This window comes from Gymnoscopelus braueri, assembly GCF_963280865.1.
Source record: "Gymnoscopelus braueri genome assembly, chromosome: 7".
Classification (NCBI taxonomy): domain Eukaryota; kingdom Metazoa; phylum Chordata; class Actinopteri; order Myctophiformes; family Myctophidae; genus Gymnoscopelus; species Gymnoscopelus braueri.
The window spans coordinates 16,609,436-16,636,930 of record NC_137608.1 but is presented as its reverse complement, the minus strand read 5'-3'; the positions used below and the strand labels follow the sequence as shown (position 1 = coordinate 16,636,930).

At 41.3% G+C, this 27,495-nt stretch overlaps 2 protein-coding genes across 2 annotated transcripts; one reads left to right on the top strand and one right to left on the bottom strand.

The window, feature by feature from the left end:
- Positions 1-292: 292 nt before the first annotated feature.
- Positions 293-4,488, top strand: LOC308089603 (palmitoyltransferase ZDHHC12-B-like). The gene is made up of 5 exons (XM_080434417.1): positions 293-610; positions 1,129-1,262; positions 1,875-1,961; positions 2,520-2,686; positions 3,092-4,488. The coding sequence occupies exons 1-5, from the start codon at positions 514-516 to the stop codon at positions 3,405-3,407; spliced, it is 801 nt and encodes a 266-aa protein (XP_080290543.1). The 5' UTR covers positions 293-513; the 3' UTR covers positions 3,408-4,488.
- A 2,083-nt stretch (positions 4,489-6,571) lies between these two features.
- LOC308088910 (serine/threonine-protein kinase N2-like) lies at positions 6,572-24,866 on the bottom strand (the record flags this gene model as incomplete). Its single annotated transcript, XM_080433493.1, has 18 exons — positions 6,572-6,775; positions 7,884-7,964; positions 8,956-9,063; positions 9,580-9,722; positions 17,799-17,875; positions 18,119-18,181; positions 18,261-18,425; positions 18,640-18,731; positions 18,816-18,873; positions 19,215-19,343; positions 20,022-20,205; positions 20,615-20,690; positions 20,817-20,960; positions 21,992-22,101; positions 22,808-22,966; positions 23,279-23,495; positions 23,900-24,051; positions 24,734-24,866. 18 exons carry the CDS (start codon positions 24,864-24,866, stop codon positions 6,572-6,574), a joined length of 2,295 nt encoding a protein of 764 aa, XP_080289619.1.
- Between the last annotated feature and the right edge of the window lie 2,629 nt (positions 24,867-27,495).

Genomic DNA, 27,495 nt, shown 5'->3' with positions numbered 1-27,495 from the left:
TCAAATATATTTTCTACACAGAATCAAATGTTTTATGTTCATGATTCATCAGGAGCCTGGATGGCTTGGTTCCAGGATAAAAATATAATATCATTAACATTGGATATCTATGGGGAAAATGTATGTGTTTTCTATCTGTGGCACCACAAAATGGCCGCCACTGCTATGCCCTATAAATGGCTATGTCCAAGCACAGCAAATCATAATTCACAGAAGCGCTTACCAGCTCGGTGGGGCCACTGCATTAGAATAAAGCAGTTGTTTGTCCCAACCGACTGCCCGTAGCAAAACACGGAAGCAGGAATGATCGACTCAGTGCCATAGTTAGCTCGATCCAATGTAACAAACTGAATTAAATCCTTCTATTTACGACTGTTAACGCAATGTGACAATATAAATCATTTAAAAGCTGGTAGCAATGTATCGCTAGCCATCTATAATGAATCATTTTGTCGTTTAGAAACGGAACACCGCAGCTTAAATAGTGAATAGCCAAACAGTGAATTATTTAAAATGTTGGAGAACATGTTCCGAACTGGGTTTCTGATCAGGACGACACATACGGTCCTAACCTGGGTTATAACTTTAATACTGTTTTTACACAACACAGGTAAGTCATGCCAGGCTAACTGTGCTAAGCATGTTTGCTATAAACAGTACATCACAAAACTGACGAGGATAATAGACCAGATTTAGACTTCTGGGTTGATCTATTTATTAGCATCGGTTTATAGTAGACAAATGCTTTCGTTTATTACAACTAAAGCAATGAGGATGCGTGTGTTGTGTTCGTGTAGATCCAGTGGTGTAAAGTAACTAAGTACATTTACTTTTGAATTTAAAATGTTTAGGTATTTTTTACTTAACTGGAGTATTTCCAATTTTCAGTACTTTTACTTCTACTCCACTACATCTCAGAGGCAAATTTGAAAATAGCCGATCTACAAGCTCACTAATGCATTCCCTTTCGACGCATTGTGAGCTTGTAGATCTGCTATAGATTTGCTGCTATAGATTTGTATACATTTAATGCATACATTCTATACTTATGTAATGGGACATACTGATACTACGCAATGAGTACTTTCTACATTTGGTACTTTAATTACTTTTTCCACCACTGTGTAGATCTGCGGAGGTGTGAAGAACATGGAGAGTTGATGCAGCCTATTCTGTTCTCCTTGCTGGTGCTGATGTCAGTGATGCTGTACTTCACGGTGTCTCTGATGGACCCAGGGTTTGTTCTCACTGACACTGTCAAGGTAGGCCTGAACAACAACAACAACAACAACATGCACTGTAAAGTCATCAATGTTAAAGTTAAAGCTCCATGACTTACCCACGACCACAATGGAAACAAGCCCTTAGGGCTTTTTGTGTTATCCTTTTAGCGCCATTGTATAATCGTACCACTGTACTATTTGCAAACTGTTAATAAAGTATTCAATCAGTCAATCAATCAATCAAAAAAACAGGTCTGCCCCGTGGGAGACCACTTTTCTACAACTCTGACAAGATGGAATCCCCTCAGGCTGACAGCACTACTTAACCTAAATAAACATCCTACCCGACACCAGGGTCTACATTTCTCAATAGAAGAGCAGGGAGACCACCTCCAGCCACTTCAGATGTGCTAGTAATTGTATTAACGTGTTCTACCACACAGATAGGTTAAAATATAATTATTTATTTGTTCAAATAAGTTGAAAGTTAAGGCTTGTAGCTTTAATCTTTCTTACGGGTGCATTTTGTTCCATGTGTACACTCAGAGATACAAATGGATAAATTAATACGTAGGATTTTACTGTGTGTTATGGATTGTGGGTTGGAATGTGGATATAGGTGACCCACATTTGCCTTTTTACCCCCTACAGAGCCCTCAAGGTATGAGTGAGGAATTGGAGGTGATGATACCTCAGTCCACCCCGAGGTTGCGTCGTTGTGGCTATTGTCTATTACAGGTAGAGCTACTTTCACAGCTGTTGTTCACTCTGTGTCATTTTGGAAAAATACCAACTGTCACCAGACAAATGCAGCTAAATTGTGGTTGTTAAAGTCCATCTGTTCTGTGAGCCAGTTTGTCAGGTTCCTTAACATGTGCACATTTTATTTTAAACACATAGTTGGCTGGTAAAATAGTTAAGCACTAGCCTGATGAAATCAGCCTGTGTGTGTGTGTGTGTGTGTGTGTGTGTGTGTGTGTGTGTGTGTGTGTGTGTGTGTGTGTGTGTGTGTGTGTGTGTGTGTGTGTGTGTGTGTGTGTGTGTGTGTGTGTGTGTGTGTGTGTGTGTGTGTGTGTGTGTGTGTGTGCATTGTATCACAATCTGTATTTGGATCAGATGCGTTGGTTAGCATTGGCTAATTGAACCATCAAAAAATATTTTCAATTTGTGTCTCTTACATCGATAGATATGAGCAATGAAGACTTTATTGATAAAAATACATGCTCTCTCTCTCTCTCTCTCTCTGTGTCTCTGTCTCTGTCTCTGTCTCTGTCTCTGTCTCTCTGTGTTGAGCAGCAACCTATGAGAGCCAGGCATTGTCAGACGTGTAAACAGTGTGTGCACCGCTTTGACCATCACTGTCCCTGGATAGAAAACTGCGTGGGTGAGAGGAACCACCGCTGGTTCATCGTCTACCTCATCGTGCAGCTGGTTGCTCTGCTCTGGGCACTTCGGATAGCTTTGTACGTAACGTGGAGACAACAATGGCTCTGTATGTCTGAAAAATAGCAGCTCTACATCTGCAAACTCACAGTGCATCCCTATGCAATGTGGTGCATTGTGAACTTGTAGATCTGCTATTTTCAATGCACAATACAGGCTTGCAACTAAGCATACTGTAAATTAGGCCATACCCTGTTTTACCTTGTTTTTGAGATTATGCTCAAAGATTTGTAGCCATTAGACATTAATTTAGTAAAATAGTTTGAAAATGGAAAAATAAAAATAATAATTTGGTGTCAACACTCGAACACACTAATTGTATTTATACCTGCACTACTATGTACCATGCCTTGGGCTTGGGTGGTACATAAGCATTTTAGAAAACCATTAATAAAACAAAATTGCCATGTTCTTTGTCTTTTCAGGACAGGCATTTCGTCCGGCAGTACGTGGCAGGTATGGCTCAGACTCAATGGGTTCCTCTTGGCAGCACTGGGCTTGGTAGGCCTATTTTCTGTTGTTGTGGTGCTGCTGCTTGGCTGTCACCTCTACTTGGTCTCCATCAACTCCACCACCTGGGAGTTCATGTCACGACACAGGATATCGTACCTGAAGAACTGCGGAGATGACGAGAACCCTTTTGATCGTGGAGTCATCTGCAACCTGTGGGATTTTTTCTGCATCTGTCGGACCGTTATTTGGGAGCAGACCTACAACAGGAGTAACCACAATCCTGTCTAATTTCCTCAGACAGCATGGCGGTGGTATCTGTTGAAAGCCATATGAACAAGGCCGTTTACCACCAGTGCATATGGGTCATGTTGTATAAAAGTGTTTGCTCCAACCTGCTTTGACCATCACTGTCCTTGGATAGTGGCAGATAAGTGGGGATTATAGAGTCGACATTTAAGTATACTCTATGCAGAAACGGCTATAGACTATTCCAAGTGGGTTAAAACAAACACTTCGGCAATACCATTTGATCCAGTGTTGATTTCGTCGACTAAAACTATGACGAAAAATGTTCGTCGACTACCTTTTTTCCCTGACGAAAAGTCATTTTACGTTGGTTGCGCTCGGTTGTTGCGCTCTGAAAATAGCAGATCTACAAGCTCACAATGCGTCGCAGACTCGCAGCGCGACACGTTGTGAGCTTGTAGATCGGCTATTTTCAGCATGCAAACAAGTGTAAAATCATTCATCATTACAATGCCATCAAGAGACCGCCAACTGTAGATTTAGTCGACTAAAACTAGACAAAAACTACAACATTTCAGATGACTAAAATATGACTAAAACTACAGTAAATGGAATTTTATTCAAAAGTCTGTCTGTAATTATTTTTGTTGCCCCCTTATTTTTGGTTATGGGGACAATACTGATAGTACAAAACTAATATTGAATTTCTTCGGTCTGTTAGGCCCGGGTTGCACGATAATTGCTGACATGATAATGATTATTTTGATTAATCACGATTATTAATGATTAACTGATGATCTTTGGTGGAAAGATGTTTTTTTTGTTGTTCATTGTGTTTGTCAGTGTCATATCTTTGGTCATATGGTATGTAATGGCCTCTGTGATTTTATTGTGCTGCTGTGAGCCTGATGGATGGGGAGGTGGGTTGTACAATGTTCTTACTAACCGTTATGTAATAATGAGATGAGAGCAAGGTGCAACGGCTTACCAAATTAGATAAAGTTTCACAATTACCTAATTGTGAAACATAAAATCACCATTCTAAATTACTTCAGATTCATTGTGCAGCCCTAAAGTTTGTAATTAATGTGCTGTAGTTTTGATATAAAAAATTTGGTTGTGATTAGGTTGTCTGATATGGATTTTTCCAGGCCAATATCGATTCTCATACAGGAAGTCCGGTATAGAGTAGTGCTTGAAATGTTCTTTTTTTTACGCATTCAAAATAGATGTGAAATGAATACACAAATCTATGATTTTATCTATGATGATAATTAACATCTTTATCAACAATCTGCATAATTATCTATAGGCTACTATTAAAAAAAATCTGCCATATTGATGTCCTTAACTCTGTGCCAGACCCCGAGTTATCCCGAGTTTTCGGGTTATACCCTCAGTGCCAGAACGAGAAATCCCGAGTTTTTGAAAAAAAAAAAAAAAAGTTTTTTTTTTTCTTTTTTTGAAAAAAAGTGTTCAGAACCCAAGATATCATTATCTGAAGATTTGCAGCTCCATCCACTCTTTGTTTAACCTATAACTGAAAAAGGCTGTATCTCGCTTCCAAAGCACTTTTTTTTTCTTGGCACTGAGAGAGTTAAAATGCAAATATTGGCCTGATGTAGTAGTGATGTCAGCCAATTATTTTCATCGTTGGAGTGATTAATTGCTCAGTGGTTATGATGTGATAACATTCTATGCACTTTAGTTTAAGATCCATGTTTGATACAAATGTTACATTTTGTACTGGGTTTGTTCTTTTTTTATTCATTGACTCAAGGATACAATAAACACTCATCTTTATTAATATACAGTACATATGTATTGGCCTACATTCCTAGTCAGGATGCATGACATACATACATTCACATGGTAATGTGTAATATTTTCAGCAGCAGAAACTTAAAAGTGCTACTGTAGCTAAATCAATTCCTGTAATAACAGCTTGCCTTTTGCACTGAGGTTTTAGACTGATACTCTTATCCAGAGTGATTTACAATGACGAAAGGGGGTAAGGGTTCAGTGTATTGCTAAAGGACACTTTGACCAGACATACAGCTGTAGATGGACACATTGGCTGCAGTGGGATTGAGCCTGTGACCTTGTGTTTATGACGATCTCTTACCACCCCTTACATCACCCCACTTTCACAGTACCATTTCTTATTGCACTGACCATGAGAGCTCAATCCCACAGATTAAGCTTGGCTAAATATGGCTATATTGAATTCGCTATGGCTCCTTTTATAGTGCTAATGATTACATTGTTTCTAGTGCACAAGTTAACAACAGTGCCATGCACTTCTACATGTGACAGAAAACAGTTGGCTTGTAGCCTGATATGAATATTTACTATGAGGAACTGACTTGACAAATACATTTGATTTTACATTTTTCGTTGAATGAACATATTTAAAAAATAAAGGGTATTCAGAAATAGGACTAGCTTGCTATTAGTTTGGTCAAGGCAGTGGGCAAAGCCTCTCACAGTGATGCATATTAAGGGCAGCTTATACTGTACCTCTGTAGTTAAACAAGTAAAAAAGAAAAAAAAAACTTAAGCATAGGCCACAAAGCATGCTCAAATTCTCTCAAAGCAAGTATGTTAAATCCCTTAATACATTATGGCACTTGACCCAAGTTTCATAAATACAATGTGGACAAAATTACAATATAAGGTAGTGTTTATATGATATTGCTGTGAATGGACAAAATACTGGAACAGTCAGAGAGAAATGGCCTGCCTTTAGTGACCGAGAATATAAAGGGTTACAATCATGTAATTTGCTCCTCCTGAAAAAGATTCTGTCTATTTAGTTGCCTGATGTTGGCTTTGGATGACAGTGAAAACAGTCAGCATAATCAGCCATGGGTATGCATGAACTGTCCTGTTTGGGAAAGAGCTGTGCAAAAAGAACTGTCCATAAAATGGTCTTGTCGTAATACTTTGGGTTATGACCAGAGTGGGAAACTAACTCCTTTCTCCACCAGCCAAAGGCAGGCAAATACTAAATTCATCAGTCAGTATGATTAGATACCAGCTATTAACGTTTGTCAAGTAGGATAGCCCCTACAAATGTTTGGTCATCTGCCAAAGAGGCTGATAGAGCAGACAAACTCACCACACTCATAGTCAAAATTAACCAACACTTAACTGGTGGTTATGTTAATTTCCAACCCTGGTGGAGCCCACAGTGTTTTTTAACTTCATCCGTGCAAGGCTGAGAAGTCAAAGTCAGCAAAGGCCTCCTGCTGCTCGGGGGAGAGATTGAAGGGCTTGGAGGGAGGTGATAAGATGGGCTGAAGACGAGTGAAATCGCTGTCAAAGTTGCTTACGTCCATAGATTCTTTGATAGAGGGAAGGAATGGAGGTTTTACTTTCTTGGCGAGCAGGGCTTCCCAGTCAATAGTCTGTAAAACATGGACACAGCATGGAGATGAATGAATGAGGGAAAACTTGTGACTTGGATTCGTCCTGACGGTTATCTTTACTCTCTCTTTGTTTCAAAACAGTAACAACCCACCGAACACACACACTCACATATTCCAATATCTCGTATTGCATGTATCACTATCAGTATAATTTTGATCTCCTCTTTTTTCTTTGTTTTAGGGGCATTCCCTTTTTTTCGGTCCTTTGTTATCTGCTGATGACTTGTGTTTGTTTACCTCCTTGTTTTCATTGTGGAGTAAGCTGGTTCGAATTCCTGTGTTCTATTTTCACCAAAGTTTTAATAAGTTACGTTAGTTAAGTAAGTAAATAACCTTAGGAACCAATTGTTCCCAAGCCATGTGGGCGGCTGTATAGCTGAGTGGGTAGAGGGACCGCCTGGGAAACAGAAGCTCCCCGGCGTACGTCTCGGACCCGGTCGAAGTGTCGAAGTGTCCCTGAGCAAGATAATTAACCTCTGCTCCCTGAGGAGCTGCCCCTGTTGTTGCCCACTGCTCCTGATACTTAGGATGGGTTAAATGCAGATACCACATTTCACTGTTTATGTGACAAATACCGCAAAAGACCAAATAATTATTATCTATTATTATTATGTGGCCTTTCTTAAAGTAAATTCTAAAAACAATAGAGTACTACGCCGGGATGCCAGGACGGAGGGCGGGCTGTTCTTCCCACGGTTGAATTTTTCACTAGACATGCATGCATTGCATTGCAATTTGAATAGAAATAAAGATGTATTGTTCCTGGACAAAAGATATCTATTGGCCATTTAACACCTCAGTGTGAAAATAAATAAAGATGCGTGGTTCCTTGACAAAAGACAGCTAATGGTCAATATGAATAGAAGATGCAAATAGTATGCTAAAGGTTACTATTAGTATTCATGAACCAAAAACAATAAAGTCCACTGGATCATGCTCCAAAGTAAAAAAAATATATTGGTTTCCACCATTTGGAGTTGACGTTTTGAGTCTCACCGGCTCTTAGATGGCGAGACTTGAAACGTCACGTCCAAATGGTGGAATCCAATAAATGGCGATGGTAATTCCCATCACTTAACTGACCTACCTCAAAGAATTTCTCTCCTTTGAGCTCGTTTGCATCCCTCTCCCCAGCTCCTAGCCTTTTCAATGGGTTCTTCTTAAGCAGCTGTAGAGGAGTGAAAAAGACACATTTTAAGTACTAGTTGTGAAATCATTATTGGGAACAACAGTGCCTTATAACAATGGCATTTCATGCACATGGCTACTGCATGTGTAGGCTGGCTGACACTGTATACAGTATCATATCCATGATGGCCAGTATAGTCTGTACATTCATAGGAAATATTAGGTTCATGAATATATTCACTGATGATAGACTGTAATTATACTTATATTACTGATAGAATATACATTATGTTAACTCAATCAGACCATGGTCACTTGGTCTGACTGATGGCTTGGGTCAGACTCAAAATCTTTTATTTTTTCAGGCATTTCTTCTTTATTTCTGATAGTGACAGTGAGACAGAGATGGGAAAGGCAGGAGAGAGGGGGATGACACGCCGCAAAGGTGTCGGATTCCAACCCAGACCAGCTGCGGAAAGGACTATAGCCTTATTTATGTGGTATGTGCTCTTACCAGGTCAGCCATCTTCTGCCCTCTTTATTTTATGATTTATTGCTTTAAAACAAAACTTTGTATTCTTATACCTAACCTGTGTTTATGCTTAGGCCTACTGCTGTTGTTGCTATGACACGTGAATGTCCACCCAGGGATCAATAAAGGTATGTCTGTCTATTTGTCTATCGATCTAATATAAAGTGCAAAGATTGAAGGTGATGCAAGTAACGTTCTTAACATGAAACCTAGTGTCCCTATTCCGGGCATGTCATAGTAGGCAAACAATTCTGTGACAATTGACAAACATTCTGCAAAGATTGCAGATCTACAAGCTGACAACATCACACGTTTTTCGCAAAGAGATTGGGTGTAAAAAAGTGAAAAAATAAGTATAGACCTCTGGGTGCCCGGTCAACAAAGTATATAGCATTTAAGTGGTTAAGAATTTAATGTGCTTTTTGGTGCCCTGCAGTGGACTTAGTGTAATTGCAAAATATTGATCAACAGTATTGATCATTGGATTGGAGCCCATTACCTTCTGGATGATTAAGACAGCATCTGGAGGAAGTGACCCAGGATACTGAATGTCATCATTTACAATGCTGTCAAACACCTCCTCTTCATCCTCACCAGGGAATGGAGACTGTCCAGGGTGGAAGGACATAGGCTTTGTTCAGACTGCAGGCAAATCTGATTTGTTTCTCAAATCTTATGTTTAGGACTGACTGTCCACACTGTTGTTTGCAAGTGATCAGATCGAATTAGCTTATTTCAGACATCGTCAACCTAAGATAGCATATTATCTACAAGCGCACAATGCAATGCATTTCCGACAAGCAACACCACCAGGCTTCAGTGTCAGAGTGTCCAGACTGAGAAACATGTTTAAAAATCAGATTCGAATCACATTTCAAACCACCAAGGAATGTGGTTAAAATCTGCCTAGCAAAGATTTCCGTCTGATTCCAATCTGGATAGGACAAAAATAGGATTTGGGCTACCATTGTGAACGTAGTCATAAAGTCAGAAACCAAAATCATTTTTTCCCCTCATTGCATTCATCACTGTTCAAGTTCTTTATCGTGACGTTCACACACAAAATACTGCTAGTAACAACATTGCAGGCAGTGAAACTCTTGTACTCAACAGAAGGACTGACCTCTCCCACAAGCATCTCAAAGATGAGCACACCCATCCCCCACCAGTCCACGGCCCGGGTGTAATTATCATCTGTAAGGACCTCAGGGGCCAGGAACTCCGGAGTTCCACAAAACGTTGAGGTCCGATCGCCATGGCCCATGCCTGCCAAGATGACACTAATAACAGCCTCATTGCTACATACAGTATTCATTGATCAGTCTCTTGACAAAACATTCCAAGAAGAGAAATTAAGGAGTTGAATGAATGGTGTATGCGACTGCACAGAACTAAACTAAAATAAGTCGCGAGAGGCGATGAGATGGGCCAGTTCTATTGTGTGACGCGCTACAAACAAAAGGAGATTCACTGGATCCAAACGATGCGTTTTAAGGGGTTTATTAAAGCAACAAAAAAGAACGTAATTAAAGGTGCTTAAACTCATAACAAGGCGATCACAGTAATCAAAACAATAAAGCAAAATAACGTATAAAGCGGTCAACAAAAAGTAGGCTCCCAAACACCCCCTCTCTCTCTCTGTCTGTCTGTCAGCAGGTAGTCAGGTGGTACTTTTGAGGTAACCAGGTATCCTCCCCTATGCCCGTCACTCAATCATCCACTCATACACACCAGTGACAGGGCATTGACCAAGAATATAAATAACATAACCAAATATAAACATCAAAATAACAATAAACCAATTCATGGCTCCTACACGCCAGCCCCTAATTATTAGGTTATGACATAATAATTACATCCAAATGCATAATAGGAGAACATGAAATACCAGTCATCAAAGTCCCAAACTTTTTTCTTTTTCACATAAGACAAAATCTTTCTTCAGCCGATCGCGAAAGAAGTCATTGTTCGTAAGGCCAAATGTTCCCGCACAAATAGTCATTTTCAGAATAGTCATTTTCAGAGTAAACACTCTCGTCGCAAAGTCAAAGGGTCAAAAGTCAAAAAATTGTCAAAAGGTCAAAATCCAAGCAATAATTGTAATCCAAGAAATAATTGTAATCCATCTTCAACCTGAATCCTACAGGTCATGACATTGTCCATGCATTAATCCTCTTCGGACTCCTGGATCAAGCAGATCTTCGTTATTGGCCGATCCAGGCAGCTGTTCTTTGTTTTAATACGAACCTGACGCACGAAGCCCTTCTTGTCAGGAAAGGTTTGTACGACTCGTCCCATGAGCCAGGAGTTCCGAGGTGCAGTGTTGTCCACAATAAGCACTATATCTCCTGGGACAATGTTGCGTTTCACTCCTGACCATCGCTGGCGCTCCTGCAGTTGAGGTAAGTACTCTTTAAGCCATCTCTTCCAAAACAGGTCTGACATATATTGAGTCTGCCTCCATCGCCTGCGAGAATAGATGTCCGACTGTTGGAAGACTCCAGGTGGCAAAGATGGTAAGGTCTTTAAAAGCAACAGGTGGTTTGGCGTCAGCGCCTCTAGATCATTAGGATCCGTGGATGCTGTCGTTATTGGACGGCCATTGATGATGGCTTCCACTTCACAGAGAACAGTGTGAAGGCCTTCTTCGTCCAGACTTTGTACATTCAAGGTGGAATTGAGGACTTTCCTTATTGATCTTATTAGCCTCTCCCAAGATCCTCCATGATGTGAGCCCCCTGGGGGGTTGAAATTCCATTTTATTCCCTTCTGAAGAAGAACATCGTTAATCTGTGACCGATTCCATTGTTCAATGGCTGTTCTCAATTCCCGCTCTGCTCCCTTGAAATTCGTCCCGTTATCAGAGCGCAACTCTTGAACTTGTCCACGCCTCGCTATGAAGCGTCTCAACGCATTTATGAATGCATCAGTGTCCAGTGAAGGTGCCACTTCAATATGGATCGCTCGTATGGCTAAGCAAGTAAAAATGACTCCATATCTCTTCACTACACTCCTTCTGCTCTTCACCTCGAAAGGGCCAAAGTAGTCTACTCCAACACGAGAAAACGGGGGTTCCTCTGGAGTAACTCTTTCCAACGGTAAGTCAGCCATCTGCTGAGACACTGGCTGAGCATTCAACCTTCGACAGATGACACACTTCGATAATACTTTCCTTATAGCTGTACTGGCTCCAGTGATCCAGTATCTTTCACGCAACTTAGACAACATGTGGTTCCGTCCACTATGTCCCACCTCATGATGAATGTGCCTCAGAAGAATGGTTGAGAGGTGCATGTCCTTAGAGAGTATTACAGGATGCTTAGCTTCTGCCGGCATAGATGACTTACTGAGCCGACCACCAACTCTCATGACACCATCTTCCATCAGTGGGCAGAGTGAGTAGATGTGACTTTGCTCCTTCACACTTTTGCCTTTGTGCAGCCTGGTGAATTCCTCTGGAAACCTCTTCAGTTGGCTGAACTTGATGATTTCCAATTCTGCCTGCGCAAGCTCCTCCACTGATAGATAACTTGAAACCGTTTCCCTCTTAAAGGTTTCCATAGTCTTTTCCAATGAACATCTCTTTTGGTCCACATCCAAGTCAGACTGTTCAAGGTCGATTTTCACTTGCCTCCTCCTCTCACAAAGAGACAAGAGCCAAGTCTTAAACCTCAAGATCCAAGCTACCGACTTTCTCAGACGGGTCCAAGAGTCAAAGTAATGGATCATGGGAGTCACTGCATCAACCTCCTCTCTGGCCTGCACAGCATTGGCTGCCACAGCTTTCTTGACCTCCGGGTCATCTGATGGAAGTCGATGAGAATCGTCAGGATTGGCGGGCCACTCACTCTCAGGTTGCAAAAGAAAGTGAGGTCCTGACAGCCATGTTGTATACTTAAGGAATGCCTCCACTTTCGCACCCCTGGAGGCAATATCAGCTGGGTTACTTGCAGTCTCCACATACCTCCATTGAGATGGTTGTGAAGACTTAAGAATCTCAGAAACTCTGTTGGCAACGAAGATTTTGAACCTGGAAGTCTCGTTCCGGATGTATTTGAGCACTGAAGCGCTATCTGTCCAGAATACAGAAGCTTCAAGATCCATGTGCAGCTCTTTCCTCCACAAGACATCCATGCGACTTGCCATGGTGGCAGCAATGAGCTCCATTCGTGGGATGGTGACAACTTTTAATGGAGCTACCCTAGCCTTTCCCATGACAAAGGCACTGTGTACTTGTGAGTGTGCGTTTTTGGAGACGAGGTAAGTCACTACTCCATAGCCTTCCTCACTTGCGTCACAGAAATGATGTAACTGTGCTGTGATTATTTCTCCAAAATCCACAGGTTTCAGACATCTCACGATGTTACATTTCTCCAATTGGTGAAGTTCATCAAGCCAACTTGTCCACTTCTGGGCAACCGACTCAGGTATCGCATCATCCCATCCAAGTGCTCTCCTGCACAGATCCCTTATGATCTTCTTTGCAGAAAGTACGACAGGACTCAAGATGCCAAGAGGATCATAGACAGAGCTGACTGTTGAGAGAATTCCTCTTCTGGTGAATGGTCTGTCTTTCATCAGGATTTTGAACTTGAAAGTATCAGACTGGATGCACCATTCCACACCAAGTACTCTCTCCGCAGCTAGCAAACCTTGGTCCATGTCCAACCCTTTCATGGTCTTTGCTCTGTGACTTTCAGGTATTGCAGTCAGAACATCACGACTGTTGCTTATCCATTTCACAAGCCGAAATCCACCCTTAGCACAGATGGAGACAAGTTCGTGATAGAGTGACACTGCTTCCGCTTCTGAAGCCACAGACACAAGACAGTCGTCAACATAGAAGCAATGAAGGACCTTATCCACTGCCTCCTGGCTGAACTGTTCCTTATTGTCTTCTGCAGATTTCCTGAGAGCAAAGTTGGCACAACTGGGGGAAGATGTTGCCCCGAAAAGGTGCACCATCATCCTGAAGTCAACAGGGTCTTGATTTAAATCGCCATCAGGCCACCAGAGGAACCTCAACAAATCAGCATCCTCTGCGGGCACTCTTACCTGGTGAAACATGGCTTCGATGTCTGCCATGATTACCACTGGTTCTTTCCGGAATCTGGTCACTACTCCTATGAGTGAACTTGTAAGATCCGGTCCCTGTAGGAGCTGAGCATTAAGTGATGTTCCCTGGAAACTCGCTCCACAATCAAACACCACTCTAAGCTTCCTTTTGGTAGGATGGTAAACACCATGGTGTGGGATGTACCAGATCTTACCATCACTACGCTCCTGATTCTCTTCAGTCACCCTTTCGGCATAACCCTTGGCAACGAGGTCGTTCATGAAGGCTGTATACTCAGCATGGAATGAGGAATCCTTCTGAAGCCTCTTCTTCAGATGTAAGGCACGCTGCTCAACAATTTTCTTATTATTTGGCATGCTGATGTCCCTTCTCCTCAACGGTAAGCCGATCTGATAATGGCCGTTCACTAATTGTGCCGAGTTTGTGACCAGTTCCATGTATGCATGATCTTCTCTTGACATGGCAGTTTGTTCCTCAGTAATGCATTCAGGGAAATCTGTCTTAAACTGCTGCTCCCAAAGTTCATCCAAGTTCAAAACAGACACCCTGTTCACCGTTAACTCTGGCTGATGACAAGCCATTGCATCATCGCTGTCTCCTGTCAGCGGTCCGTTCACAGTCCAGCCCAGCATCGTCCTGATGGCATAAGGACCATTATTTACACTGCGAATGACCTGCAATGGTTCCAAAGCCTCAGGAACATTTGTCCCTATCAACAGCTCGATGTCGGCATCAATCTCAGGCAGATGAACTTGTTTTAAATGAGGCCATCCCTGAAGATCCTTCTGTCTCGGAATATTCCCCTTGTGGACAGGCATGCACACCTGTGTGTAAGCCTTGGGAAGTTCACAGAAGTGCTCCTCATTCAAGCCAGCTACTTCCAGTCCTGGCACACTGTAGCTAGTGACAACTTTCTCTTGTCCCATTGTCCGCAAGAGAATTTGTACCCTCCTCCCTGTAAGGTCAAGTTTGTGCATTAGAGCTTCGGTACAGAACACTGCAGAGCTTCCTGGGTCCAAGAAAGCATAGGTTGTAACAATCTTACTGCCCTTCTTGGACTTTACATATACTGGAACAATTGGCAGTTTACAGTTGTCATTGTCACCAGCCCCAGTAAGACCACTCGACATTAGTGTGCTGTCCACTGATATCCCCGATTTCCTTTCAGCTTGGTCAGAGTCTTTGTACCTTTCTCTTGAAGTGATGTGAAGTACAGTTGGATGTTTGAGACCACATTTTTCACAGGTAATCCGTTTTCGGCAATCTTTGCTTATGTGTCCAATACACAGACAGCCGAAACATACACCTTTTTCTCTCAAGAAGCCTATCTTCTCTTTGTGTGGTATTTTTCCCAACGGGGGGCACAAATCCAACATATGTCCTTCTCCACAGAAAAGACAGTCCTTCCTTATTGGAACATGTTCCTTTTCTTTAGTTCCAAACCGAGTCATGGGTTTCACAGGGGTCACAGTAGTGGCAAAGCTAGTTCCCTTCATTCCAGAACGAGGTTGTGGAGTGTATTTACTCACACCTTTAGTTGTGGTTAGTGATGGAACATCCTGTATGTTTCCAAATACTGGGTCAGTTAAGATTTTCAATTGTTTCCCAATGAAATCAGTGATGTCCATAAATATAGCTCTTCGTTTGTGCCTTGCCTGTAGGTCACAGGCTACATTTCTCCACTTGTCCCGGTATTTGTATGGCAACTTCCTTATAATGGTCAGCATATTTGCAGGCATATCCAGCTCATGTAAATATTGCACCTCTTCCATGGCGTTACAGCAGCCTTTAAGAAAAAGGCTGTACTCTTGAAGAGCTTTCACATCTTCATTCTTAATGGGTTGCCATGAAAGAGCCTTGTCCATGTATGCAGATGCTATTTTCTGCTCGTTTCCAAACTCCTCTCTCAATAGATCCTTAGCTTTAGCATACCCTCTTACAGGGTCCAGGTGCTGGCAGCTCCTAACAAGTTCCCTGGGGAGACCCTTTGTCTGCTGCTCCAGGTAATATAGACGGTCACTGTAATTTTGAGTATTATTTTCCACTCCATTCTCAAAAGCCCTCATAAAAGCATGATATTTCAATGGATCCCCATCATAGATTGGTACCTCTCTCTTTGGCAAAGATGAGAGGCATTGCTGCTGTATTAACAGTGTGGTTATTTCATTTTGTTTCCTCATAATACCAAGCATGTCATTTTGACCATTTTCATTTCCAGAATTAACATTGTCAGAATGAACATTTGCATTTCCATGATGAGTAGTGGCTACATGTGAGACATATTGCATTGGTGTATTATCATGATTGCTTTGAAGTGGGCGTGGCTTAGGTCCAGGCTGCATAACTGACAGAGGCTGTGATTGTGAATGAAATGAATGAATGAACTGAGAGGTATTTTTGTCCTTAGGCTTTGTTCCTGTGTCCACTTGATTTTGTGACATTCTTGGTGTGAATGGACTGGCATTAGCACTGAGGGTTTGTGCTTTTCCTTGCGTTTTTTCCACATAAGAATTCATTCCATCTGCATGTCTTGTTTTAGAGGATCTCCCACTTATGACACTTTGAGATTTTAACACATTTAATTTGGCCATTTGTGCTACCACGTCCGCATCCAACTGCATCTGCTCCTTTCTTTTGCGCAGCATTTCCTTCTCAGCTTCAAGCTCATGATTTCTTTTACGCAGCGTTTCCTCCTCAGCCTCAAGTTCATGTCTGTCCTTTAACAGGGTCTGTCTGATCTGTAAGGCTGCCAATTCAGCTTGAGCCCTCAGACATGCAGAAGACAGTTTTGAAGCAGTAGAATTTTGCGTTCTTGATTTTCTTCCCACATTCGAAATACTGTCGTTTGGCTGTACATCATCTTGAAGTTCATGTGTCATGTGTTGAGTTTGCGCACCACTGTCAGACACATGTCCTGTTTCCTTTGATTCATTCAACCAATTTTCCACTTCACCTTTAAATAAATTGCTATATTTTGAAATGCTGGAAAACCATTCGTTTTGTCTTTCCTTTTCCTCTTCCTCTTCGGGTAATATAGACAATAACCCATTATGAGACATTATGGCATTTGCATTATGCTCATTCAAAGTCACCAGTAGAGATTCCACTCGCAAAACATTTCCCCTTTTTTCCATGAAGGACTTTATTTGCGGTATGAGTGCTTTCATCTTATTGACAGACACTGAACGTTCCCGTTCAAGCTTTTCAATTTTATTCAGCATGGCCTTTGCCGTGAGTGTGATTTCTCTTTTCCCACGTTCCATTTCAGATTGAGAACTGGTAACCTCCTCAGTATTTAAATCACTCATTTTTCCTTTTAATTTTCCTTCTCAATTAATTGTGCCATTTAACACATCCACATTCCACAGATTGAAAGGATACTTATCCAGAAAACATTTACGGTATGTATTCAATTCATACATCAGCAGCGCAGCAGCAATTTTTAAATAGACGGAGCAGTGGATTTAAAGGGCCAGCGGAGATTCCTTTATTGACAGCGCAGCACGGAGGCTCCTTATTATCATTCAGTTAGCTTTGTCAACTCAACCTGTGATCAGGCATTCCATCGTCCCCAATGGACTAAAGAATATGCGAACTGCATTCCTTCCTTTAGTATACAGCCCGCAATCGTACCTGACTTTGAGGTTGACTTTGACCGTGACTCACGAAATGTTTGTTGTCCTCCGTCTGTGTCTCCGACCGTCTTTAATTCATGTACTTGATCCGATCTTGATCTTGTGCGTCTTATGCTGTTTGATGCTATCAACATTACCGTTTTTTGTTGACAATGTATGCGACTGCACAGAACTAAACTAAAATAAGTCGCGAGAGGCGATGAGATGGGCCAGTTCTATTGTGTGACGCGCTACAAACAAAAGGAGATTCACTGGATCCAAACGATGCGTTTTAAGGGGTTTATTAAAGCAACAAAAAAGAACGTAATTAAAGGTGCTTAAACTCATAACAAGGCGATCACAGTAATCAAAACAATAAAGCAAAATAACGTATAAAGCGGTCAACAAAAAGTAGGCTCCCAAACACCCCCTCTCTCTCTCTGTCTGTCTGTCAGCAGGTAGTCAGGTGGTACTTTTGAGGTAACCAGGTATCCTCCCCTATGCCCGTCACTCAATCATCCACTCATACACACCAGTGACAGGGCATTGACCAAGAATATAAATAACATAACCAAATATAAACATCAAAATAACAATAAACCAATTCATGGCTCCTACACAATGGAGTTTTATATGAAATCATTATCTCACCTTCTTTACAGAGTCCGAAATCTGTGATTTTGACAAAGCCGTCTGCGTCCATTAGCAGGTTGTCCAACTTCAAATCACTGTAGAAAACATAAGCATCAATGTGATGCCAATGTGATTTATACTATACTGTTCCTAAAATAACCGATGTACAAGCTCACAATGCGTGGCATCGTGACGTTAGATAGCTTGTAGATATGCTATTTTCTGTGTGCCACACCAGCGTGTAACTAAGTATGAATCAGGCTAGACTGAAATGGAGGCTTTTGGAAGGCTCAATGGCAGTTACTTAAAGACATATTCCCACGTTTGGAAGAACTTACCGATAAATTATTTTATTCAGATGTAGAAACTCCAAACCCAGCAAAACACACGCTGAATAGAACCTGTACACAAAAACATTATTTTAGATATGCATCAAGCGCACTGACCTCTTCAACTTTGTTCCACAGATAGAAAACTCACCTGGCCTGGGGGTCTGTGAAGACATGACTGTGAATATGGATCATGAGGTCACCACCAGGTGAATACTCCATGACAAAGCAGACATGGTCATTAGTCTGGAAGCAGCCATAGAGGTTCACAAGGAAAGGATGTTTCATCTCAAAGATCCTTTTCTCACTCATAAGGCTGTGAAGAGAAGATCTTGAGTTAGTTCTTGAGTTCAGAGCTTTTACTGTCATATGTAAAGATGCATAGTCGTCGTAGGTCAACAGATAAATATAATTTGACTGTTCCAGTGTTTAGATTTAAGGCAAAGGCTAATTCGATTTGTCATTTGGGTTCTAAGTATAGCTTTGATTTATTAATGAAATAAGGTACGTGTTTAATCCATCTCACAAACCTGTCCACTTCATCACGAGTCACAATATCTCTTTTCTTCAAGGCTTTAATTGCATAGAGCTTGCCTGTCTTCTTAAATTCTGCTAAAAGCACCTGGATAGAACACACAGCCAGCATCGAGGATAAAAGCAACTTTCTTATCAATTATCTTGTTAAAATGATTAAAACGGTTTATACCTTTCCAAAATGCCCTCTGCCAAGAACAGAAATATATTTGAAATCTTCCATCTGCATCCTTATTGGGTGATAAAAAGAAAGATGAATCAAACCACACTTCTTTACAGTAGATCTCAGTGTACACAATAATTGTAATCTTTTTATGTTCACGGTTGTGTGCATGTGTATACTTCAGATCAGATACGGACTCATCTCCATGCCTTTCTGTTATGTCACTTCCAACAGATGACTGTAAAGAGAAATACAATTTCAAACACTCTACTGTCAGTACTGTTCATTTAGCTGGGCGACACAGTGGTATGACAAATTATACACTGTATTAGCGATTCATTGTAGGTTACTCTAGATAAGGGCATTAGCAAGGTGGAAATATTGTAATTACTTATCAGAAGCCGTTACAGTACCTGTTTTTCTTGCTGTGTAGACATAGGAGGTGATTCTTGTGCTGGAGAGGTGGTGTAGGGAGCAAGGTCACTCTGACTTTGGGGCTGGTCATCACTAATGTTGAGTCTGATTACTGGCACATTACTATGCACATAACAAAAGGGAGAAAAAAAGAAGAAGAAATCAGTCACTTAAAACATGGTGTAATATGGTCCACAAAGAAACTAACATGAAAGACTTGGATAGAAATGTGATACGGTTCACTGGTTTTAATCTGGGATTGTCTGCATAAATATTGGAGGGATAAGTGGGTGAGATTTGATTTAATACAATTTTGGTAAAAGAAATACGAGTAAACACAATATAACTTAAACCCAGGATATACATATAAAAGCGTAATAAAACAGCTTACATGCTCAGTCTTATGGAAGAATTATACATTAATCTATATTCCTGTTAATGACTGCCTTAACAGATAGGGGTCGTCTATCTTTGACTAGCAGTGACATGCTGTATATCCTCGAACCATGGATAAAACGTCTTGGTAAGAAGTACGAGAGAGAGTCTCTCAATGGGTCGACGCACATATTTGCCTCTGAACCAGCAACAATCTCCTTTCTCATAATATGGCATTGTCTTTATCAATCTGAAGTTGGCTTTATTTAATACATTCCAGATGAGTCTGGTGACAAATTCTGTGACTGTTCGCTTTTGTCTAATAAATATATAAAGGCTATGAAAGTGCATCCATTCTGCTGGCACATTATGATGATGGATTGCAGGGAAACTAATTAAAGGTCATTCTACTGTTTTATCACTGACCTTGGCAGTGGAATGGGTGTTTGAGTGTCCTTCTCTGTGTTCGGTGGTTCATTGGCCAAAGGATCAGGGGATGTAGATGAGCTGAATGTAGTGAAGGTACTGTAGTGAGGCAGGACACTCATCATCAAATGGCCCCATGTGGTGAAATTCATGTTCATTTGAGCTGCTCTTAGGAAGTTCTTCCCTATAGATAAATAAGAACACCAATTAACCAAAACAAGACAGACAAATAGGTGCACACATAGTTTGCAGTGGTGATACATTAAATATGAAAGCTCAGGAGACAGACTAATTCACATGTCATGACATCTCATATAGTGAGTTTTACAGACAGTGAGTCAAACATGAGAGACTAACTATTTTACATTTTGGTATATTCCACAGAACCACTACCAAATATTGCTAGGATTACTCCTCGCCCACACACACACACACACACACACTCACACACACTCTCTCACACACACACACACACACACACACACACACACACACACACACACACACACACACACACACACACACACACACACACACACACACACACACACACACACACACACACACACACACACACACACACACACACACACCTTTCTCTTTAGTGAAGATACACCGCTGTCGTCTAAGTTTCGGCTGTCGCTCAATGACGGTGTCAATGAATGAAATCTGTGAATTTACCAGAAAGATATTTGGAAAGCTAAAACTAAAAAGAAGTGGAGACATCGCAGTTTGTCAAAACAGTGTAGGAAACCATGTACTGTATATCTGTGAGGTCACAGGAGACACACACACCTTAGCGTAAAGGGTTCCCTGTGGCTCCAGGTGGAGACACTGGTCATGGTTTGGGTTCTCCATTAGCTCTTCCAGACGTAGGAACTTGACTGCACACATTCCCCTCCAGTCTCGCCGGAAGACCCCAATCTCCAACTCACGAGACTGTTGAGGTATGCCCCAAAAAGGCCACATAGGTAATCAACAAAACAGCCATTCAACACAAACAGTTAGTTATGCTTAAACAGTTTAAGTTATTAAAGCTTTATTATAAAATGCCCATTAAGAATCCTGTAGTGCAGTTCAAGAAATTCCCCTCTCATTGTTGTTCAGCATGATAAAAATAGACATGGCAGGATTTAAGTCAGTGTGTAAAATTACCTCAAGCCACCAGCCGAATGCTTGAACATTTTGGCAATGAGTGGTGGGTAATATTGTCTTCTCCAGTAGGAAGCGTGGGAGGTACAGACATTTTTCTATTAAAAATGTCTCTAGTCTTTTTTATTCACATATACACTATGGCCTATAGATTAAAAAGGGTTACTTTTCTGCCTTGATTACACCATTTCACAGTCTGTACCATCACTCATGTTTTAGATTAATGCCATTGTCAAAACCTTCCTTTTCATACAGTAAGTAAGAGAGTTAAGAGATAGGTTTACAAGGATAGTAAGTATTAGCCTGGAAACCAACCAGATGAATCTGTCAAGAGTAAATATCTGGATAGATAAAGGAGCCCACCTGCTGGTCAATGACAGAACTACAATAACAAGCCTTTGCAGTATCATTGCTCCATGTAATAATGAGGCACAAGGACACTGTATCCTTTGAAATAGCTCTTCCTGCTGTTCAGTGAATGGATTGAATTTCTGAAGTCAACGCTGTACCTACTGTTATTACAATACATCACCGATTAGAATGTAACACTGTATATAGCCTACTATATGTATATTTATAGTACATACAGTATATTGTACACAAGGTCCTGACACTCACATAGTACTGTTAAGAAATAACCTGATGACCTTGTACAGTGTGAAATCAGGTAATATGTTACTATATTATACACTGCATATACATATACATATACATATACATATACACATATTTGCACCAATACAACTGAGACAAATTCATGTACATTTATTGTAGCTGGCAAATTTAGTGATTCCAATTATCATACTGATGCTGCCTACCCGCTCCAGTTGAATGCAGAAGGTCTGGTCCCACATCTGTTTGTTCATAGGTCTCCAGTGGGTGCGTCCCACCACTCTGTTATCCAATCTCAGGACGGCACTGATATCCACTGTACAACACGAGATAACACACCACACTGCTGTGATTTCTGGACAGGCATTGCAAATAATCCAAACATTGCCTACTGTAGCACAACCTCTACTTGAAAATCCATCAAGAAATTTACTTTCAGTTGGGGGGAAATCAGTTTTTTTTTTTTTACATTTCTGTACTAATACTTATTGGGCAAAATCCCGAGGCACACCTGGACTTGTCTCGCAGCACACCAGTGTGCCTGACCCACTGGATTAAACAGCTATGCTAGATTTTGCATCAACTTTAAATGCTATATGAAACACAACAGCCATGTGTCCTGTCAAAGTCTCCTTGAGCAAGACATTGAACTCCTAACTCATTCTAGAGAACAGCATCCGTTAAATATAACAGAGGGATAACATACCGTAGGTTGTTTTGGAAGCAATTTTATCCTTAGTGTACCATGGCTGCATGCATTTTAGCATGGCGTGTCAAGTAGCATGTAAAGAAGGAAAGCCAGCACTCAGGTTCTGTCCATTCAGGTACTTGGTATTTTATTTGTAAAGCAGGCAACATGGCAAAGAAACGACAGATGCGTTTAGGCTACAAGCCTTCCTCGGCGTGATACGTTTTCAGGTAGCAAACAATCAAACCCCTAACCAGTGTTCATGGCATGCTCCTTGGGCAACATGCAGTATGAATACATGCAAAAAGTAAAAGGTTATGGAAGAAGCACTTACAAGAGAGGCTCTGGTCTGTTCTGTCTGGCAGTTTAGGACAGTCATCAGTGGTGTGACCTTGTGAGCATTCCAGAGGAGAGGTCATGTGAGGTATGTGGTCCACTTCTGTCAGTGATTCCAGTAGATCCTCACATCCAAGAAGCCTAACTTCAAGTTTCCCTGGAAAAACAGTAGTACATTCTTCCATGATTTTTTTAATCTGTTCTAGCAATAAGAAGGGACTCACACACAGATGTTCACACATGCCAGAGCACATTACAATTATGACTCGTCATCTTTAACATATCAGGGCTGCACAATTGATTAAAAAAAAAGAAAAAAAAATCACAATACTGACTACACTTTTCCAAATGCCCCCCTCCCCCCTCCCCTCCCCTCCCCCCATTTATATCACAATTCACGTTACAAAATTAAATTCGCAAAATAATATGCAGGCTTACTGCACATGCCATCTAGCTACCATGATGATACCAGTTAAGGACGCGGGCTTGATAGAGACGATGCAGGAAGAGTTGATGAGGGAGGTCAGTAGACAGAGTTTCCCAGGAGGAGGCGATCCCGTAGGCTGCTCCTCTCTCGAGGCAGGGTGCTGGATGTCAGGTTCCTGGCGCTGCTTCTCTATGCACCTTTCCAGGGAGAGCTGCAGAAGATTGAGCTTCTGAGAGGACTCCTGCACACGAGAGCCAGCCTATAGCAGAAAGGTACAGTGTATTATTTGTCTCTGTGTGCAATATTTTCACCGCAGCTATACAGGGAACATATCTGGCCAGTATTTCACTCAGTATTTTCTGGTGAGCTGTCTGGCGATGTTGTGGAAATTGTCCCCGTAAAATCTCATGGACATTATTTTGTTCTGACCCACCCCTCTAACATTCACTCATTCTGAATAGCACAAAGTATAATGTCAAGTTACCCAGTTCACGGGTAAACTGCTTCCTTGCCTGTAATTAAGCATCTATTCAAACATTTACTCACATTTATGCATATTGTAATTACACTTGAAGAAATTGGATTCCTTTGAAATAGGATTAGCTTTCAGAATAAAAGCCTTGATAGATAAATCTCAAACCATAAAAGCATTTCCTCTCATACCTCAGCAAGCGCTTTTTGGTCCAGTGATGAAAGTCCTTCCAACCTTTTAACCACATCTTTGGCGAGTGCCAACGCATCTGTCTCTTTCTGGATGTAGTGCTGTAACTCCACCACACGAGTATCCAGGGAACTGGCTGCCACTGGAGAGATCCCTGCAGGATCCAATTGACATCACACACCAGAGAGAGGGGCTTGTAATATGATGTTCCCTGTAACATGAAATGTTACCTGCCCTTTTTGATATTGAAGGCACCCATTCTAAGAGGCTACACCACAACACATTGAAATATTGGAATGATTTTCATTCATTCAAATTCAATTAATGAATTACTATTTCTAAAGCACACATTATGCTATCCTCTAATTGTGTTGCTGTATTAAGAATTCAAACCTATACCATTCCATAGCATGTTGTACTTTCATAAACAAACATTTAAAAATACTTGTTATTACACTTTCAAATGATGGATTACTACTCATTTTGTCCTGAAGTTGAGAACAGACTGAATGATCAGCATTGATTGGTGGTTCAGTTGGACCATGACGAAATAATTTGCAATCAACAAAAATAAAGTGAATGCAACCCCTGCTTAAGAATGTACATAATGATTAACATCAAACAAGTTTTCTTTTACCTTTTCAGGATAATGTACTGGATTCATTATTGACAAAAGTTTAGAGATGCTGCAAATATCTGTTATTTCACAAGCAAATGTACTTCAACAAAATGGTTTTGAAAAAATAATTCATATGTGTATATTATTTAGATGAGTTTTCATATTTCCATATTTCATAACAACTCCTGGTTGAAAACAGCTGTCAACGGACACTGACCTCTGAGTGGAGTGGAGGTGTTATGGTTGCTGCCATCACCACCTCCAGCCTGGGTGACTTTGATAATGTGCATTCGGATCAGCTCGATCTTGGAGCGGCTATCCTGCAGCATCTGCTGAGCTGTGGACAACATCTGATCCTGGATAAAGACACATCACACAAAAAAACAACAAGCTACACTATCATCACCAGGCAGGGTTATTCGTGGAGTTCAATAAGGAGGAGGGAAGTATACAAACACATAAATAAACCTATATCTGATCCAGTTTCAAGTCAGAATGGGCAAGGGACCACCGATAATCCTGTCGGTATACGTGCACAAACAACATTTAATTAGGGGCGATGGAGGGGTGGGGTTGGGGGGAGCAACACTACACACAAGTGGATGAAAAGGTCAAAAGTAAACGTTTTTATGTTAAAAAACAGATGGGAATAACTATGACTGTGCATTTCACATACCTCGGGGTGATCTGCCTTCTCCTTGCCGAATAAGGACTAATTTGACATCCTCCAAATGGTTATCCTACTTCTCACGTTGCACCCCTAGACCTTCACTCTCCTTGAAACAACAAGTCCCCTGATGTTATTATTGCACGTGTTTTAAATGAGGGCTCTCCTCCTTATGCGTCTTTACATCTTGTGAGTAATCAAGTAATGGATCACGCAGTCTCTCCTCCTGTGTGTTTTTGCCTCTCTGGTGCCTGCGCTGTGATATTATCCATTTCCCTTAATTGCATCTTCATCTGCCCACTGTTACTAAATATCTCTTCTCTCTCTCTCTGTTTTTCTTTTGGGTTTTGGTTTTGACTGCAGGAGGGATAGTTCCTTCGGGTGCCAGCACTGCTGCTGCTGGTCTGTAGAAGTGCTCATCGTCCTGTCTTGGCTCAGTATTGGCCAGGGGAGGACCACATGTTCCACTGCTGTCACCAACCAAAGACAAACACAAAGCTACTGTTCTCCGCGGGACAAGAAGAACAATCCTTGCTGCTTTAAGAGCCTTATTTAAGCTGCTCCCCGCACGGCAGCCAGGCAGTGTTTCACGGACATAAATCAAACAGTTAAACAGCAAGCATCATACAGAGGCTGGTGTTTTTTTAATAGCTACATAATAGTGAACAAATGCATGAGCCATTTCAGTTACAGATTAGCCCACAGAGAGAGCTAATAATAGAACTAGAAAAAGTGCTCCTCGGAGCACAGGTCTCCGCCAGGTCAGGTAGATTGTTGTGGGCCAGCAATGTTGATGGAATTGGAATATGAAGAATCGACAGATCCATCATGATTACATGACTGTAGAGATAATGTGTACTGATTTTGCGTGACAAAATCTGTATGGAGTAATTTAAAAAAAAATCAGCCTCCTGGTGGTATAATAGGGCAATATCAAAAGGGGTCACACAACATTACGAATGTGCGTGCAAAGTTTCATGTTGGCATTTTGTTAAAAACAGGCCACTCCTGCAAACTTTAGATGTCAATCTTAGGCAATCAGGATGGAATCCGTCTTGATCACATATATAGAGATCATGTGTACCAATTTGCCTGAAATTTTGATAAAATCTGAAGGATATAAAAAAAATGTTTTACATAAGTCGGCCTCCTGGTGGCGCTATAAAAGGCAGATGTTAAAAATGCAGGGCAAAGGTTTTTCCTTGGCCTCTAGGGAGTGCGCATACAAAGGTTTACGCAGATCGGTGCAGTTATAGGTAAAAATGCGAATCGGCCTGTTATTATGCCACCATTAGGCTGATTTGAAAAATTGTGGCAAGTGGCATTTCTTCGTCAGCCTAGTGGGAATGTGCGTGCAAAACTTCACAGAAATCACACCCTGCGTTCATTATTTTGAGGCATTTTGTTTGAAACGGAGCATTCCTGCAAATTTTGGAAGCCAATCTTAGCCAATCAGGATGGAATACGAAATTTAAAACATTTTGTTTAATGACTAGATACTGTGTACCGATTTGCGTGATGCTTGGACAAAATCTGTAGGATTAATATTTTAAAAAATGTTTAGCAAAAATCGACCTCCTGGTGACGCTATAACAGGCCGATTCGTAAAATTTGGGATGTTCTGCTCTGGCATCCTAGCGTGGTAAACCCTCCCTCCGGAAATCTCATTTCCATTTGAAATCAAATGGAAATGAGATTTCCGGAGGGAGGGTTTACCAGGCTACTGGCATCCAGGGAGTGTGTGTGCACAGTTTCTCTGTGAACGGAGATTAGCTGGTCACAGACGCAGACACACACACACACACACACACACACACACACACACACACACACACACACTGACAGACAGACTGGGTGCAAAACATAGTCTCTGCCACAATAAAAACTTGCAACTTGTTTTTATGCATAAAAACAACGTTTCTGTCCCCTCTGCCCTGTTAGATTGTAGTTGAGAGATCCATTATTGTGACAGATTTAGTGAATGAAAGAAGAGAGAGAGAGAAAGTCAGCAGAAAAGGACATCGGGGAAACGGGATACACTAACAAACCATGTCACAACACAGGCTACTGAGTAACCGTGCTGAGCTGTTTTTATTCACACTTTTATTGAGCTTCATAATTTATACACCGTAGTACGACAGTGTTGCTTGCCGAAGTAGAACAGGTTTTATACTGTTGTGTGGGGCTCGCCTATGTTAATTGGATCGGCAGGCATCACCGTGCGATGACGATGGGGTATAAAATTAAATTCAACAATTCATTAGCCAGGCCAAAATTGTGACTTCGGGATAAATTCTACTGACAGCTATTTT